At 32.7% G+C, this 16,927-nt stretch overlaps 3 protein-coding genes across 3 annotated transcripts; 2 read left to right on the forward strand and 1 right to left on the reverse strand.

Moving 5' to 3' along the window:
* The first annotated feature begins 1,013 nt into the window (after window positions 1-1,013).
* Window positions 1,014-2,888, forward strand: LOC125581967 (uncharacterized protein At1g66480-like). The gene is made up of 3 exons (XM_048748286.1): window positions 1,014-1,322; window positions 1,414-1,848; window positions 2,538-2,888. Exons 1-3 carry the CDS (start codon window positions 1,149-1,151, stop codon window positions 2,589-2,591), a joined length of 663 nt encoding a protein of 220 aa, XP_048604243.1. The 5' UTR covers window positions 1,014-1,148; the 3' UTR covers window positions 2,592-2,888.
* Window positions 2,598-4,709, reverse strand: LOC106437949 (nicotinate-nucleotide pyrophosphorylase [carboxylating], chloroplastic). The gene is made up of 8 exons (XM_048748285.1): window positions 4,569-4,709; window positions 4,348-4,493; window positions 4,117-4,250; window positions 3,906-4,052; window positions 3,621-3,704; window positions 3,386-3,538; window positions 3,125-3,301; window positions 2,598-3,061 (listed from the first exon to the last, which is right to left on the reverse strand). Exons 1-8 carry the CDS (start codon window positions 4,619-4,621, stop codon window positions 2,897-2,899), a joined length of 1,059 nt encoding a protein of 352 aa, XP_048604242.1. The 5' UTR covers window positions 4,622-4,709; the 3' UTR covers window positions 2,598-2,896.
* A 10,819-nt stretch (window positions 4,710-15,528) lies between these two features.
* Window positions 15,529-16,892, forward strand: LOC111202685. The gene has a single exon (XM_022695539.2). The coding sequence runs from the start codon at window positions 16,406-16,408 to the stop codon at window positions 16,649-16,651; it is 246 nt and encodes an 81-aa protein (XP_022551260.1). The 5' UTR covers window positions 15,529-16,405; the 3' UTR covers window positions 16,652-16,892.
* Window positions 16,893-16,927: the final 35 nt, after the last annotated feature.

Below are 16,927 nucleotides of genomic sequence, written 5' to 3' on the forward strand. Positions count from 1 at the left end.
TTCTTTTTATAATGTTTTATTTGATTCATGTACTATTTTCTCTGGCTAACTCTAAGGGGGATGTATTCAATTTAACATTTGATGTGATTTGATTTTTAATGGGGTTTTAGATGATTTCAATAAGTTGGAGAGATTTAAGTGATTTTTGTTAAACTACTCTAGAATATCACCTAAAACTATGAGATTTGAGTTTAAATATTTTTAACTAAGAAATCCCACACAAACACCCTAAAATCAACTGAAAACTTTAAAACTCCACAACTTAAAATATTTTCAATAACAGTAGATTTCACAGTACTTTAAGAAATGTCAAATTTAATAACAGTAGATTTTAAATGAGTTTTTAAAATTCATGTTTCAATAACAATGAATTTGTCATTTTAATACAAATCACCCGAAACTCTCAGCTGAATACATCCCCTAAATTGATTACAGAGAGTAGTTTCATTATTTTCTAAAGAAATCTCAATATATATAAAATGATAAAATATTAATAAATAAAAATAGTATACGAATGGATTTTAAACGAAGATTCATAAAATATGAAATATTATGAAAACTATATCATTTTAATGTTATTTTGATTTTTAGTATTAAATTTTAATTGTATAACTTAATGATACTAAAATATTTACAATCTGCAATGGAGATGTTGTTAGTTTCCAGAGGATTTCATCAACGTCAACTTATGTATACAAAATCGAGTAAGAAAATGCCCTCTCTCTTTGATATAAACATGTATTTCACGAGTTATGGTACTATAATCTCTGGTAGTTACAGGCGTTTCACACCAGTAGAATATAATAATACAATTATTTAGTTAAATAGTTGAACAAATTTAACAGAACTGAATATTTCAATCAGAAATAATAAGCTAACGTGATTTAAACAACAAAACCTAAAATTCTATAGATATAGTCAGAGGCTTTGTCCACATGTAAACTGTATTATTGCAATTAAAAAACTGGACTCCTTGTACACGTATCTACAATCTTCACATGAGCACATGTCTTGGCAACCCCATGTCATTTATAACCCCAACGACACCACCCTCTACTCACCGCCATCAACTGAAACAAAAATATAATTTAAAAGATCCAATCTTCTTCTTTTTTTTCGTTGCCAGAGAAAAGAAGTAATAATCAAAGATGGGTAACAGTCTAGGCGGGAAGAAAACGACCAAAGTCATGAAAATAGACGGCGAGACTTTTAAACTGAAAACTCCAGTGACGGCGGAGGAAGTCTTGAAAGACTTTCCCGGCCACGTTTTGTTAGAGTCGGAGTCCGTCAAGCACTACGGTGCTCGAGCCAAACCACTTGAGGTAATTAATTTTCTTCAAATGACTAAGTTTTGATGGATATAATCGAAATATCATACAAAAACTGAGGCATTTGAGTTTTGTCGGTGTGCAGATGAAGCAGATGTTGGAGGCAAAGCGGCTGTACTTCGTGGTGGAGCCGGTGAAGGAATGTCCACCGAGAAGGGTAAGATCGGGAATACACATGAGTGCCAAGGAGAGGCTTGAGAACCTCATGCTTGCAAGGAGATCATCTTCCGATCTCTCCATACTCAAACCGGCAGGAGAATGGTCGAAGACGGAGGAGAAAGAAGGAGGAGCGGTGAGGGTGAAGCTGAGGATTCCAAGGGCTGAGCTGGAAAGACTCGTTAAGGAAGGTGCCACAGAGGCTGAGGCCACTCAGAAGATTGCTGCTCTCTATATGGCTAAACACAGCCGCAGCGAAGCAACTCAGAACACGCTACAACGTCGTGAGGATGGAGGAGACGAGCCTACCGCCGCCATAGACACAGCCACAACCGCCGCCACGAGAGGAGTCAAATCTCGTCCGGTGAGTAATATTGTTTCTTTTTTTGTACGTAGTAAAATAGTCAAAAATATACTGTTAATTTAAATCGTCAGTGCAAATCTCCAAAATAGCACCTTTCTAAATTTATATCACAAAAATAGCATTCTAAAACTAAAATGACCAAAATAGCACATTTCTAAGTTTATCCTTTGAAAATTTTAATTTTTTTATTTTTCAAAATTTGAAATCTTATCCCCAAAACTTCATTTCTCAACTCTAAACCCTAGATCCTAAACTCTAAATCCTAAACTCTAAACCCTAAACCCTAAATCATAAACCCCACCATTTAACTCTAAACCCTAAGTTTGTGACTTTTGATAAAACATTAAGTGCTATTTTTGTGACTTTTGATCTTGAATGCTAGTTTGGGAACAAAAATTTGATTTAGCGCTATTTTTGTCTTTGGTAAACAGTTTTGAATAATAATAAAATGTGTTGAAAATAATTCACTTTTTATCGGACAAATCGGAGTAGATTGAGATAACTTTGTTGGAGTCAAACTTTGCATGCCGCTTTTCCACTTAGAAATGTTATTATACTCTGGTATTTAGTATTTGCATAATATTTACAGTCAACACTCGAGAACAAAAGTTTCAAAACATGAATTTTTATTCTTACTAAACAAAAAAAAAAACATTGCTTAATAACGTTAAAAACATTTTGATATGCAGAAACGAGTGAGTTTCATGGCGGAAAGAGGAGGAAACGAGATCACCGTTGCTTGAAGTTGATGAACCACTAAAACCATATATGTATAGATGCATAGACTGCTTCTCAACGTTTCTGCATTTCGTTGTACATAAAGAGCAGAGAGTTTTTAGAGAGAGCTAGTGAGTAATCATCCATGTCTCCGCTATGTAGCTGGTAGGAGTTTATAGTATTATTTATTACAAAAAAAAAAGGACAAACGGTTTAGTATTTGTAGTAGCCTAATTTGTAGTCAGATTCATCACTGTCTCTCTTATGATTTATTGATTCTCTGTTTCTTGGGAAGATAAAAGTAAAGATACTCTTTTTCTCTATAACACTTCTAGGCTCGTTTAGTCCTTCTTCCGACCTCAAGAGCCAACTCTGTATCAATCTTCAGTGAGATATCCAACGCTTTAACCGAATGAGTCAGAGCTCCACTGCTAATGAATGTAACTCCACTTTGTCCAATCTTGTGTACTGTCTCAATCGTAACGTTTCCTGAAGCCTGCATGATGAGTTTTTGAGTATTTTTTTCAGAGAGTTGCTCTAAAGAAAAATGTCTTTATACCTCTGTCTCGACTCTCCCACTGATTAGCTCCACCGCATCTTTAAGCATGGTGACATCAACGTCTCCATTCTCTAACGGTACTACCATATTGTCCAGCATTATTCTCGACACCCTAGTCTTGGACCCACTCACATACTCTAACACTTCCCTCACTTCCTCAAGCGTCCGTGTCTCCACCTTCAAAAAGATAATATATATAGATATAGTTTGTTTCACCTCTAACTTGCAGGCGCTAAGACACTGAAAGGTATTAAGATTCACCTCCACATCCATATCGAGATTCTTTAGCGTTAGATACTCGTCCACAGATTTAATAGCATTTATTATACCTCCTGCAGCTGAGATATGGTTGTCTTTTATCATCACCATGTCAAATAGTCCCATCCTATGATTCTTGCCTCCACCAATCAGCACCTAAGCTAAGTCAGAATCATAAAAAAAAAAAAAAGAGATTAAGATTTACGGCAAATGTGTCCATTTTAAGTGTAGAACGTACCGCCCATTTGTCTACCAATCGCAAACCAGGAGCAGTTTTTCTTGTCTCCAGTATACGTGCAGGGTATGCTGCATCCGCCATTAACTGCAAGAAACAAACTCATCAACTCTCTCTCTACAAGCTCATCACCAACCTCCCCAGAGTTTACAAAGAATCAAACAGACTATATAACCGATAAGATGAACCATAGAATCTTCTTACTGATTATCACTAAGTCTATGTGAACGTGACCACAACAATCACTTGACAATACTTGAGAAACTACAGTGGTGAAAATCAAGAAACCTTGGTAAGGGTGGCGATGCCGCTCATCCTCTGCATAAAGTTGAGCACAACTCGTTCAGCAACAACAATCTTATGAGCATTCCCTGTTACTTTCCCAAACTTTAACCCTTTATGAACATAATCTCCATCCTTCCGCATCCACTCCACCTGAGAGATGATTCAACATATCACTAAACATCACTCAACCGAACCAACACAAACAGATCCAAACCTTCAAAGAAGGATCAACTTGCTCAAAGATCATCTCAGCAAGAGCAATTCCAGCAACAATCCCATCTTCTTTCGCCAAGAAATAAGCTTCCACCTCCATATCAAACGGTATCGTAGCCATACACGTCACATCTCCTACACTCAAAATAAATCTCAAATTATAGAAACCCATAGACCTAATCAAATAAAAATCGAAACTTTTTTTCTGATAAGAAGTGTGATATGAGAGAACCTGTGTCACCAGCATCTTCAGCTAGAGCTAGTTCGATAACTGCTTTCAAATCGTAAGTAGGATGTGAAGGAGGCTTTATCGCCATTGACCCGTGAGAGACTCCTCCGGCCGTTTGAGTCGCAGAAGCAGACATTTTCACGACGCTCCTGAAACAACGGTTGACGAGAATTGAGATTTAAACCGAAGGAAACAGACTGAGACTGGGTTTTGTCGGATTAAACCTTTGTTGAATAGCGTAGAATCGAGGCGACAGCAACCGGGAGACAGAGATCATTGTAATGACTCTCTCAAGTCTGTTTCTTGGTCCTTCCTGGTGGCAATTCTGTTAATACAATCGGTATCAAGAAGAATATTGGTTGAACAGAAAATAGTTGGGCTTTTATCGTAGTCAGGCCAAGCCCATTTTAATTACGCTGAAATATTTTGAAGGAAATTATTAGGGAAAATATCCAAAATAACATTTATATCACAAAAATAGCACTCAAAAATTAAAATGATTACAATAGCATTTTATCATGGACAAATCTCCAAAATAGCACATTTCTAAGTTTATATCACAAAAATAGCACTCAAAAACTAAAATGACCAAAATAGCACCTTTCTAAGTTTATTCTTTGAAAATTTTAATTTTTTTATTTTTCAAAATTTGAAATCTTATCCCCAAAACCTCATTTTTTAACTCTAAACCCTAAACCCTAAACCCTAAACTCTAAACCCTAAACCCTAAACCCTAAACCCTAAACCCTAAACCCTAAACTCTAAACCCTAAACCCTAAACTCTGAACTCTAAACCCTAAACCCTAAATCCTAAATCCTAAACCCCACCCTTTAACTCTAAACCCTAAGTTTGTGACTTTTGATAAAACATTAAGTGATATTTTTGTGACTTTTGACCTTGAGTGCTAGTTTGGGAACAAAAACTTGATTTAGTGCTATTTTTGTCTTTTTCTCTTTTATCATTTGAAAATTTTATTTTTTTTATTTTTCAAAATTTGAAATCTTATCCCCAAAACCTCATTTCTCAACTCTAAACCCTAAACCCTAAACCCTAAACCCTAAACCCTAAACTCTAAACCCTAAACCCTAAACCCTAAACCCTAAACTCTAAACCCTAAACCCTAAACCCTAAACCCTAAACCCTAAATCCTAAACTCCACCCTTTAACTCTAAACCCTAAGTTTGTGACTTTTGATAAAACATTAAGTGCTATTTTTGTGACTTTTGACCTTGAGTGCTAGTTTGGGAACAAAAAGAGAAAAAGACAAAAATAGCACTACATCAAGTTTTTGTTCCCAAACTAGCACTCAAGGTCAAAAATCACAAAAATAGCACTTAATGTTTTATCAAAAGTCACAAACTTATGGTTTAGAGTTAAAGGGTGGAGTTTAAGATTTAGGGTTTAGGGTTTAGGGTTTAGAGTTTAGGGTTTAGGGTTTAGATTTTAGATTTTAGGGTTTAGGGTTTAGGGTTTAGGGTTTAGGGTTTAGGGTTTAGGGTTTAGGGTTTAGAATTTAGGGTTTAGGGTTTATGGTTTAGGGTTTAGAGTTTAGAGTTTAGGGTTTAGAGTTTAGAGTTTAGAAATGAGGTTTTGGGGATAAGATTTCAAATTTTGAATAATAAAAAAGTTAATATTTTCAAAGGATAAACTTAGAAAGGTGCTATTTTGGTCATTTTAGTTTTTGAGTGCTATTTTTGTGATATAAACTTAGAAATGTGCTATTTTGGAGATTTGTCCGAACAAAAACTTGATTTAGTGATATTTTTATCTTTTTCTCAAATTATTACTGTAATGATAATATTTTAAAGTTTGCAAACATTTGTTCATGTTTCTCTTTTGCAAACAACATTTGTTAATATTTATGAAACTGTATGATTTTTTTTTTAAAATCTATACTAATAAAAGGAACCGTTTGAGGTTCCATAGAGTGTTCACATCAGCGAAAAAAATTCTCCCGAAAGATGACACGTGGCATTATTATTTAAAAAATAGAAAATAAATAATAAGTAAATTTACAATATAAGAAAAAATAAATAATATGTAAATAAATAAACAGAAACATTGCATTAAACTAATAAGTAAATATACAATATAAGGAAAATAAATTATAAGTAAATATACGATTAAAAAATAAAAAACTAAATTAAACATATATAGGAAAAATGTATAGTAGAATAAATAATAACTAAATACACAATATAAGAAATAGAAATATTATATTAAATATTTATCGTAATATTAGAATAAATAGATATAAAATATAAGAAAAAAATAAATAATCTATACTAATAAAATGAACCTTTTGAGGCTCCATAGAGTGTCCACATCAGCGGAAAATTTTTTTCCGAAAGATGGCACGTGGCATTATTATTTAAAAAATAGAAAATAAATAATAAGTAAACTTGCAATATAAGGAAAAATAAATAATATGTAAATAAATAAACAGAAACATTGCATTAAACTAATAAGTAAATATACAATATAAGGAAAATAAATTATAAGTAAATATACAATTAAAAAATAAAAAACTAAATTAAACATATATATGAAAAATGTATAGTAGAATAAATAATAACTAAATACACAATATAAGAAATAGAAATATTATATTAAATATTTATCGTAATATTAGAATAAATAGATATAAAATATAAGAAAAATAAATAATCTATACTAATAAAAAGAATCTTTTGAGGCTCCATAGAGTGTTCACATCAGCGAAAAAATTCTCCCGAAAGATGACACGTGGCATTATTATTTAAAAAATAGAAAATAAATAATAAGTAAATTTGCAATATAAGAAAAAATAAATAATATATAAATAAATAAACAGAAACATTGCATTAAACTAATAAGTAAATATACAATATAAGGAAAATAAATTATAAGTAAATATACAATTAAAAAATAAAAAACTAAATTAAACATATATATGAAAAATGTATAGTAGAATAAATAATAACTAAATACACAATATAAGAAATAGAAATATTATATTAAATATTTATCGTAATATTAGAATAAATAGGTATAAAATGTAAGAAAAAATAAATAATAAGTAAATATAGTATATAAGAAATAAAAATATTACATTAGATATATATCGTAATATTATCAGTGATATAAAAGCAAGAAATTTAGAATAAACAAATATACAAAATAAGAAAAGATAAACATTAAGTAAATATACTATATAAAAAATGAAAAAAACTAAATTAAACATATATCTGAAAAATGTATAGTTAAATAAATAATAAGTAAATATACAATATAAAAATATTACATTAAAAATTAATTATAATATTACAATAAGTAAATATAAAACATAAGAAAAATAAAGAATAAGTAAATATACAATATAAAAAATACAAAAAATACATTAAACATCTATCTGAAAAGTATATTATAATAAAAAGTTAGATAAGTAAATATACAATATAAGTAATAGAAATATTGCATCAAACATCTATCGTAATATTACAATTTGATATAAAAGCAAAACATTTAGATAAGTAAATATACAATAAAAAAAAATATACAATATAAGAAATGAAAAAACTACATTAAACATCTATCTAAAAAATGCATAGTTTTACATTTTTATTATTTCCAGATATTTTATAAGTAAATATAAAATATAAGTCAAACAAGCATACAATATAAGAAATATAAATATTACTTCAAACCTCTATCATAATATTATCATTTGATATAAAAGCAAGAAAATTAAAATAAGTAAATATACGATATAAAAAAAATAAACAATAGGTAAAATACAATTAAGAAATTAAAAACTAAATTAAACATTTGTGTGAAAAAAATGTTCAGAAAAATAAATAATAAGTAAATATACAATTTTAAAAAATAGAAATATTTTATTAAACATCTATCATAATATTAGAATAAGTAAATATACAATATAAGAAACAATACACAATAAGTAAATATACATGAGTAGAAATATATACTAATAAAAGAAACATTTTGAGGTTCCATATAGGGTTCACATCAGTGAAAAAAACTTCTCCCATGAGACGAGACATTATTATTTAAAAAATAGAAAATAAATAATAAGTAAATAAACAATATAAGAAATAGAAACATTACATTAAACAATAATAATTAAATATACAATATAAGGAAAAATAAATAATAAGTAAATATACAATATAATAAATAGAAATATTGCATTAAACATATATCATAATATTATCATTTGATATAAAAGCAAGAAAATTAGAATAAGTAAATATACAATATATAAAATGAAAAAAGTAAATTAAACATATATATGAAAAAATATAGTTAAATAAATAATAAGTGAATATACAATATAAAAATATTGCACTAAACATTTATTATAATATTACAATAAGTAAGTATAAAACATAAAAAAATAATAAGTAAATATACAATATAATAAATACAAAAAATATATTAAACACCTATCTGAAAAATATATTATAAAATAAATAATAAGTAAATATAGTATATAAAAATAAGTAAATATATATACAATATATGAAGAAATAAATAGTAAGCAAATATGCAATATAAGAGATAGAAATGTTACATATTATAATAAGTAAAAATATAAGAAAAAATAATAATTAGTAAATATAGTATATAAAAATAAAAATATTACATTAAATATATATCATAATATTATCATTGATATAAAAGCAAGAAATTTAGAAAAAGTAAATATACAAAATAATAAATGATAAATAGTAAGTAAATATACAATATAAAAAAAATTATACATCTATCTCAAAAATGTATAGTTAAATGGAAAATGTATAGTTAAATAAATAATAAGCAAATATACAATATAAGACATAGAAATATTTTATTAAATATCTATTGTAATTTTACCATTTGATATAAAAGCAAAAAAATTAGAATAAATAAATATACAATACAGAGAAATTCCTTAAGATGGTCAGTTTAAGTTTTTGTCCCAATATAGCCTTAATAAGAAAAATGACCAAAATAAGTTTTATTAAAGAGTAAAAATACTTTTACACCGTAGGGTTAACTAATTTAGATTTAGGGTTTAGATTTAAGGGTGGGGTTTTGAGGATAAAATTTCAAATTAAAAAAAAAAATTAAAATTTTCAAAATAAAAAGTGGCTATTTTGGTCATTTTACTTATTCAATGTTATTTTTGTGACAAAAACTTAAAAAAATAAATTGAGAGAGATGTCCTACAATATAAAAAAAACTAAATAATAAGTAAATATACGATATAAGAAATGAAAAACTATATTAAATATCTATCTGAAAAATGTATAGTTTTCAGTTTTTTCCTAAGGAAATATATATTCACACAAACATACAATTCAGAATTTTGTTGTTCTTCGTAATACAATGAAAAAAAAAACTATATAGTTAACATTTGAAAATCAAAATAGCCCCGGATTAACTCCTAGTGTATAGTATATATTAAAGAAAAGAGGTCCTCTCAGCAAACTAAATCATGAAGATAGGGAAAAAATATGTAATGTCTCCTATGATGTGATTTATTACAGTCTTAAGGTAAACCAATCTCTTGTAGATAAAAAAAATAAAAGAAAAAAAAAGAAAAAGAAAAGAAAACCGAAAACGAAGTTAGATCAGATTTGGCTCTTATCCTAAACTTGTTTTTTTTTTGATAAAAATGTAAGATTCATTACCAATTTTAAAAAATTTTGACAGAATTACATAGGAGACAAAAAGCAGAGAATTGAAATGCAACTAAACAGAATTCTAACTAAGCTATACATGGACAGATACAACAGACATTACAGCCGTACAGAGGACGCAACAAAATCAGCACAACACGCTTGCCGCAAAAAGAGGGACCACAGTGAATACGAGAGTCTGAGCCCAGTAGAAATTGGCGTACCCGATGAACAGCTCTTTGTGATAAGGTCCAACCAAGAACAGCTTGCGTATGACCTCCTAATCCGCTTCCAACATGCACAAACAGCAAGGTCCGAGACCAATAACACCCGTACCAGACGGAGAGTCCAAGAACCGCTGCACACCACCAATCCAGCAGCCGACACTACAAGAAAACATAATCTTAACGAGGGCGGTTTTTCTCGTTATTTCGTCGTAAAAGAGGCTTTACGACGAATTAGCGAGGAAACGCGTTTGCTCGTTACACGTCTGTCGTAACACATATTTCCTCGCTAATTCGTCGTAACTTAGCGAGGAATATATTTCGTCGGAAAGACGAAGTAGGGCGATTCGTCGTAAAGACCACGTCAATATTCCACGTAAGGACGTCGCTATAATTCCTCGTAAATACCTCGAAAATAGTTCTTCGTAATCTACACGTAAATACCTTGAAAGAGTTTCCTCGCAAAATACACGTAACAACCACGAAATGATTTCCTCGTAAAATGGTCGTAAACTTTTCCTCGTTATTTCCTCGTAAATGGTTCCTCGTAAAATACTCGTTAAATGTTTCTCGTCATTTCCTCGTAAGGTTTCCACGTAAAGAGGTCGTACATTGGCTACGAATTTACTTCGTTTTTATTATTTTACAGAATTTAAAAATATAATTAAAAAATAATTAAAATTATTTAATTTAATAATAAATTAAAATTCAAAATAAAAATAAATCAATATGAAAATATTTTATATATAAATAAGTTTTGAATTTATATAATACAACAACCAAAAAAAAAAACTAAGGGTCGTTCATCGCCCGGTAGAATTCATCACTCCTCCTCGTAACATCCGCCTCGTTATGTACGTCGGATGACTCGCCTTGAATGGGATGTTGTTGTCGCATGTTCCTCAACATGGACTCCCATTCCGGATTTGTGGCCGCAATAACGTCCAAGAAGCCCTCGACTCCACCCATACGAGATTTTATCGCGGTCAACTCGTTACGCAGCTGAGCGGACTCTCTACGCAGCTCCGTGACTTCATCATCCCGTCGCTGACCATAAGACGATGTCGCTCTCGGAACATCGTTGACAGAACCAATACCCAACGTCCGTCCCTTTTTTTAGGGACAACCTTAAAAACAAAAAATAAATATTGTAAGTAAAAATTTAAAGTTAAATTAAATGAATAATTAAAAATTAATTTTTTTGAAAATTTACCTCCTCGTAAATCTTATCCACTTCAAGTGTGGATAAGGTGACGGGTAATCCGTCGGTAGACTGCTGGGTCAGCTGAGTCTGGCGGTCTTCAACCCGAGCAACTACGTCGTTGTAGATTTGCTCGGACTTGCCATCTACAAATACGCCCGCCTTGTTCTTGTGGGTCCTCTCGTAAAGTTCCATAAGAGACGGGAGATGTCCCGTCTCTTTGGTCTAAAAAACAGTTAAGAAAGTTAGAATAAATTAATATATGTATTAAAAAAATTATTTAATAAAATATTTAATTACCATTTCCAAACGGACACCGGCGTGGGGTTTTTGGCCCGTAGTGTGAAGCATCGGCCCGTTCCCGTGCTCATCGACCGTGTTACGGGAGTTAGAGCAAGCCTGGGCGATTCTAATGGAATCAGGAAGGCGCCAATAACGGATGAGGCCATCCCACACATCCGTGGTGAGCTCAGCGGGTTTGCCACGCTCATACCCCTTCACGATCCAGTCACCCTTCCAGTTGGAGACCGTGTCCAACAAGCGAACTTTCGCTTTCGCGTTAAACTTCTTCCTCACCCTCTCAGTGATCCCCAAGGCCCAATTATATTTTTGCTGTTGGAAAAAATAAATTAACAATTAGTTTTTTAGAAAGTATATATATAAATCATGAAAAAATTAAAATATATATAATTAATTAATAGAAACTTACAGCGTAAATTTTGAACCACGTCTTTCTGACGTAGTGAGGCGTCTTACTCCAGTTTGGATGTGCCATGGAGAAGTAACCCTTGATCGTGTCGGTTACGTCCGATGCAAGAAATCCGTCAACCCCCCACCTGAAAAATACAAATTTAAAATATAAATTATTTTTTAATGTTATAAAAGAAATTTAAACGAATTAAAAAAAAATTAATGCAACATACCACAATGTTCCGTCCGGTCGGTCTGGATCGATGACTGGTAAACCTTCTCTGCCTGGCAGACTGAGAATGTCCTCTACAGTGTACTGCGAGTAAGGAGCACTCGGAGGCACCATCAGATCAGGATGAATATCGGCGGCTAAAGATGTCTGGAACACCAGCAACTTCATATGTTGGCGCAACACCACCATCATCATATCTTCTTGGAGCTCTTCTCCGTGTACGTACTTTTGACGCAAAGTAGTACGATGTGAAGAGAGAAACTTCTTCCGTCAAACTTCCAGCAATTATAGAACCTTCAACTTTGGCGAGGTTCTTTGCTTTTCCCTTCAAATATTTCATGGCTCGCTCATACTGATACATCCATCCGTAATGTACAGGTCCACGAAGCAATGCCTCGTATGGGAGGTGGACAACTAGATGCTCCATGACGTCAAAAAATCCGGGAGGAAATATCTTCTCCAAGTTGCACAATAAGATGAGAATGTTCTCCTGAAGCTGTTCCACAACTTCTTCTTTAAGAGTGCGTGTGCTCAGATCCCTGAAAAATGCTCCAATGCCTTTTATATTCAAAAAAAAATTAAACACATTGTTAGTTATATATTATTTTGTAAATTATTGTGATATAATACACTACGTACCTGCAAGTGCTTCATGTACGTTTGTTGGAAGTAGCTCCACAAATGCAAAGGGCAGTAGTCGTTGCATAAATACATGACAATCATGACTCTTCATCCCGGAGAACTTTTGACCCTTTTCAACACATCTAGAGAGATTCGAAACATACCCATCGGGGAACTTCACTTCTGATGCCACCCAGTTGAACAACACCGACTTTTTTTCTGAAGATAATCTGAATATCGGAACGGGAACTTGTCCATTGCTTTTAATATGTAACTCGCTTCTTGAGCAAATATCCGGCAAGTCCAACCTCGATTTTATGTTGTCTTTTGTCTTCCCTGGGACATTCAATATTGTATTCATGATGTTCTCAAAGAAATTCTTCTCTATATGCATCACATCGAGGTTGTGGCGCAGAAGAAGATCCTTCCAATATGGCAACTCCCAAAATATACTCTTCTTGTGCCAGTTGTGATGAACACCGTAAGAATCTGGCATATTACGAGGGACATGCCAATTACCACCCCAACGAACTGTTTCGTTAGCTCCGTAGTAGTCGATTTGCGCTTCAATTTGTTCTCCAGATAGATATGGAGGAGGAGTGTCTCTCACAACCCTTTTGTGCCTAAACAAATTCTTGTTTCTTCGGTAAGGATGGCCAATGGGAATAAATCGACGGTGACAATCAAACCAACTTGTCTTCCTACCATTCTTCAGTTGAAACGCATCTGTCGTTCCATTACAATATGGACAAGCTAATCTCCCATGTGTAGTCCATCCAGACAACATCCCATAGGCAGGGAAATCACTTATGGTCCACAAAAGCATCGCTCGCATCGTAAAATTCGTCTTCGTTGAACAGTCATACGTCCTCACCCCTGTTGACCACAAATCCTTCAACTCTTTTATCAGTGGTTGTAGGAAAACATCCAGGGACCTTTTTGGATGGTTCGGACCAGGTATTAATATGGTCAAGAATAGTAACTCCCGTTGCATGCACATCTCCGGTGGCAGGTTGTATGGAGTAAGAAAGACTGGCCACAATGAATATTGTCTCCCTGACATTCCGAACGGACTAAATCCATTTGTGCATAATCTGAGATACACATTCCGGATATTGCTAGCGAAATCTGGATGTACTTTGTTGAAATGTTTCCAGGCTCTTGCATCTGATGGATGAGTCATCTCACCATCCGTCTGAGTATGCTCGGCATGCCATCTCATCTTTCCAGCAGTCTGCTCTGATTGATACAATCTTTTCAATCTGTCTGTAATTGGTAGGTACCACATCCTTTGGTACGGTACCCTATTACGTCCCCGTCCTTGCGGCTTGAATCGTGGCTTCTTGCAGAATCGACATTCTTCTAGCTTCTCATCATCTCCCCAATAGATCATGCAGTTGTCGATGCAAACATCTATCATCTCCGAAGGCAACCCAAGACTATAAACCAGTTTCTGAATCTCATAATAAGAATCAGCAGACACATTGTCTTCCGGCAAATACTCTTTAAACAAGTCCGCCCATTCGTTCATGCAACTTTCAGGTAGATTGTGATCAGTTTTAATATTCATCATTCTAGCAGCTAACGACAATTTAGAGAGACCTTCTCTACAACCACTGTAAAGTGGTTGATTCGCCGCGTTTAACATTTCATAAAACTTTTTTGCATCTATATTAGGTTCTTCATCTTCATCATGAGCTACGAATGCATCAGCTACCATATCATGAACCCTATCATAATCTACCATCTCCTCCTGATGGTAACTATGTTCATTATGCAAATGATGATCAACCGGTTCTTTTTCCTGAAAATTGCTATTACTACTACTAGCTTCATTCTGATCATAATTAAAACCTTCTGCATGTTGAAACCAGATATAGTAATTTGCCGTGAAACCTCTATTTATTAAATGCTTCCAAACATTTTCACGATTTGCCAGTTTCGAATTGTTGCATTTCCGACAAGGACAGAACATCTTACCACTTTCTTGGGCGAGCAGTGTTGAATCTGCTTGATGCATAAATGTCTCCAGACCCGCAAGGTATTCTTTCGTCACTCTCCCGTTAGCATCTCTATGCATATACATCCACTTCCGCAACTCGTAAATAGTCCCGGAGCCAGCCATTTTTCTTCTTTCACGTTTTTTGTTGTTGGTGTGTTTAAAATGATGTTCAAACATCCATATTTATAGGAAAATTCGAATCTGATAGTTGTAATTTTGCTATGAATTTACGACGAAAATTAATTAGGTGGGCAAAAAAAACGTGTAACACCTATAAAGTTGGTGGATTCAAAATTTTCCTCGCTAAATACACGTAAACTATTCCCTCGTAAATACCACGCAAAGTTTACGTCGTATTTACGAGAAAATAGTTTTTCCTCGTAAAATACTCGTAACATTACATCCACTTTACGACGAAACAGTTTTGTCGTTACGTTACGAGGAAATAACGATGACTTTAGTTTTTCACGTAAAATCGTCGTAAACTCGACGCAAATTTACGAGGATTGTTTTTCCTCGTTAATTTTCGTCGTTAAGCATGTGTTTTCTTGTAGGGCGACTACATGAAGATCGAGCTTTATCCTAAACTTGTTATTTTTGGTTCAACATATTTTTCTTGCCTAAAGTCTATATATATGATATGAACGTAACTCAATAATCTATCTCTTAAGAGTTTTCTGAACAGTCAATAAATTAGATATGTCCAGACCGACCAACTTAATTCTTGTACATGCAAATACCAAGTAGCCACGTTTTTTTTAATAATAGATATGCCTCTTTTATAATTCAAGTTAATATATTTCCACCTAAGTATTTCATGTAATTTCTACATTTCTTATTGTTGCATTACTTTTCAATTGAATGCTAGTAGATTCATATTATATAATATCTGCAAAATTGAAAACTAGAGAAACACAATTTATGGAGTCAAAATTGAAAAAAAAAATATTGATGGCATGACATAAAATACTAGCCTGGGTATATATGTGTATATAAATTGTGTGTGTGCTCAGATTTTAAATAAAATAAGTTGTTCTACATAGGCTGCTAAAGTGAAGAAAATACACCAAACTTCAACATGAAACATAAGGCATGAAACAACTAACAAGTAAGGAATAAGTCAACCGTTAAAGAAGCAACCTCTCTACTTCGTTTCATTTGAAAAGAAAAAAATCAATAATATCAAGCAACATTCAAATTAAACCGTTGTCTCCCCCCCTCTCCGAATGTTTTTTATATATATAGATATGTATATGTTGTTCCATCATAGCTATATTCTATCATTTCCATAATTTTCCTCTTAACTCAAAATACCTATTAGCTAACTCAACGTTCCTATAACCAACCACCAACCCAACCATTCTATTTAGATTTATTATTCCACGTTTCTATATATCTGAGCCACAAGACCGAGGTTTTGTATCATCATGAGGATCATGTGGAAGTTCATTATGGTGATGTGTTTTATTGCTTTAGTCGGATCAAGAGGAAGCTCTGCGGCGAGGTTGGCGATATGGATGATGGATAAAGAAGATGTGGGAAGAGGGTTTGCTTTGCGAAACAAGCTCCAACGAGGTCCAGTTCCTCCTTCACAACCTTCCCAATGCCACCATAGACTCAGCCCTCTTTCTCGTTCGGAGGTTTATTATCCACAATATGTTACATGTCCTTGACCTCTTTCATTGACCACGATCAGCCATACTTTTATTCTTTCTATCTTTCGTTTGTATCCGTATAAATTTGATCCGACTCTTTCAAAATCGAAAGAGTCGTATATAAAATATGTTTTGGACATGATCAATTTTGTGTTGTAGAATTATCGACTTGATCATTGACGACTAACTAATTAATAGAGATGCAATCTAAAATGTAATCTCTGTTTTGGCCTCATACGATAACGTGGCATTGAAAATGAAAGAATTCAACATTAGAAACTTTTAAATAGTAAT

Source organism: Brassica napus, chromosome C2, assembly GCF_020379485.1.
Source record: "Brassica napus cultivar Da-Ae chromosome C2, Da-Ae, whole genome shotgun sequence".
Taxonomy (NCBI): domain Eukaryota; kingdom Viridiplantae; phylum Streptophyta; class Magnoliopsida; order Brassicales; family Brassicaceae; genus Brassica; species Brassica napus.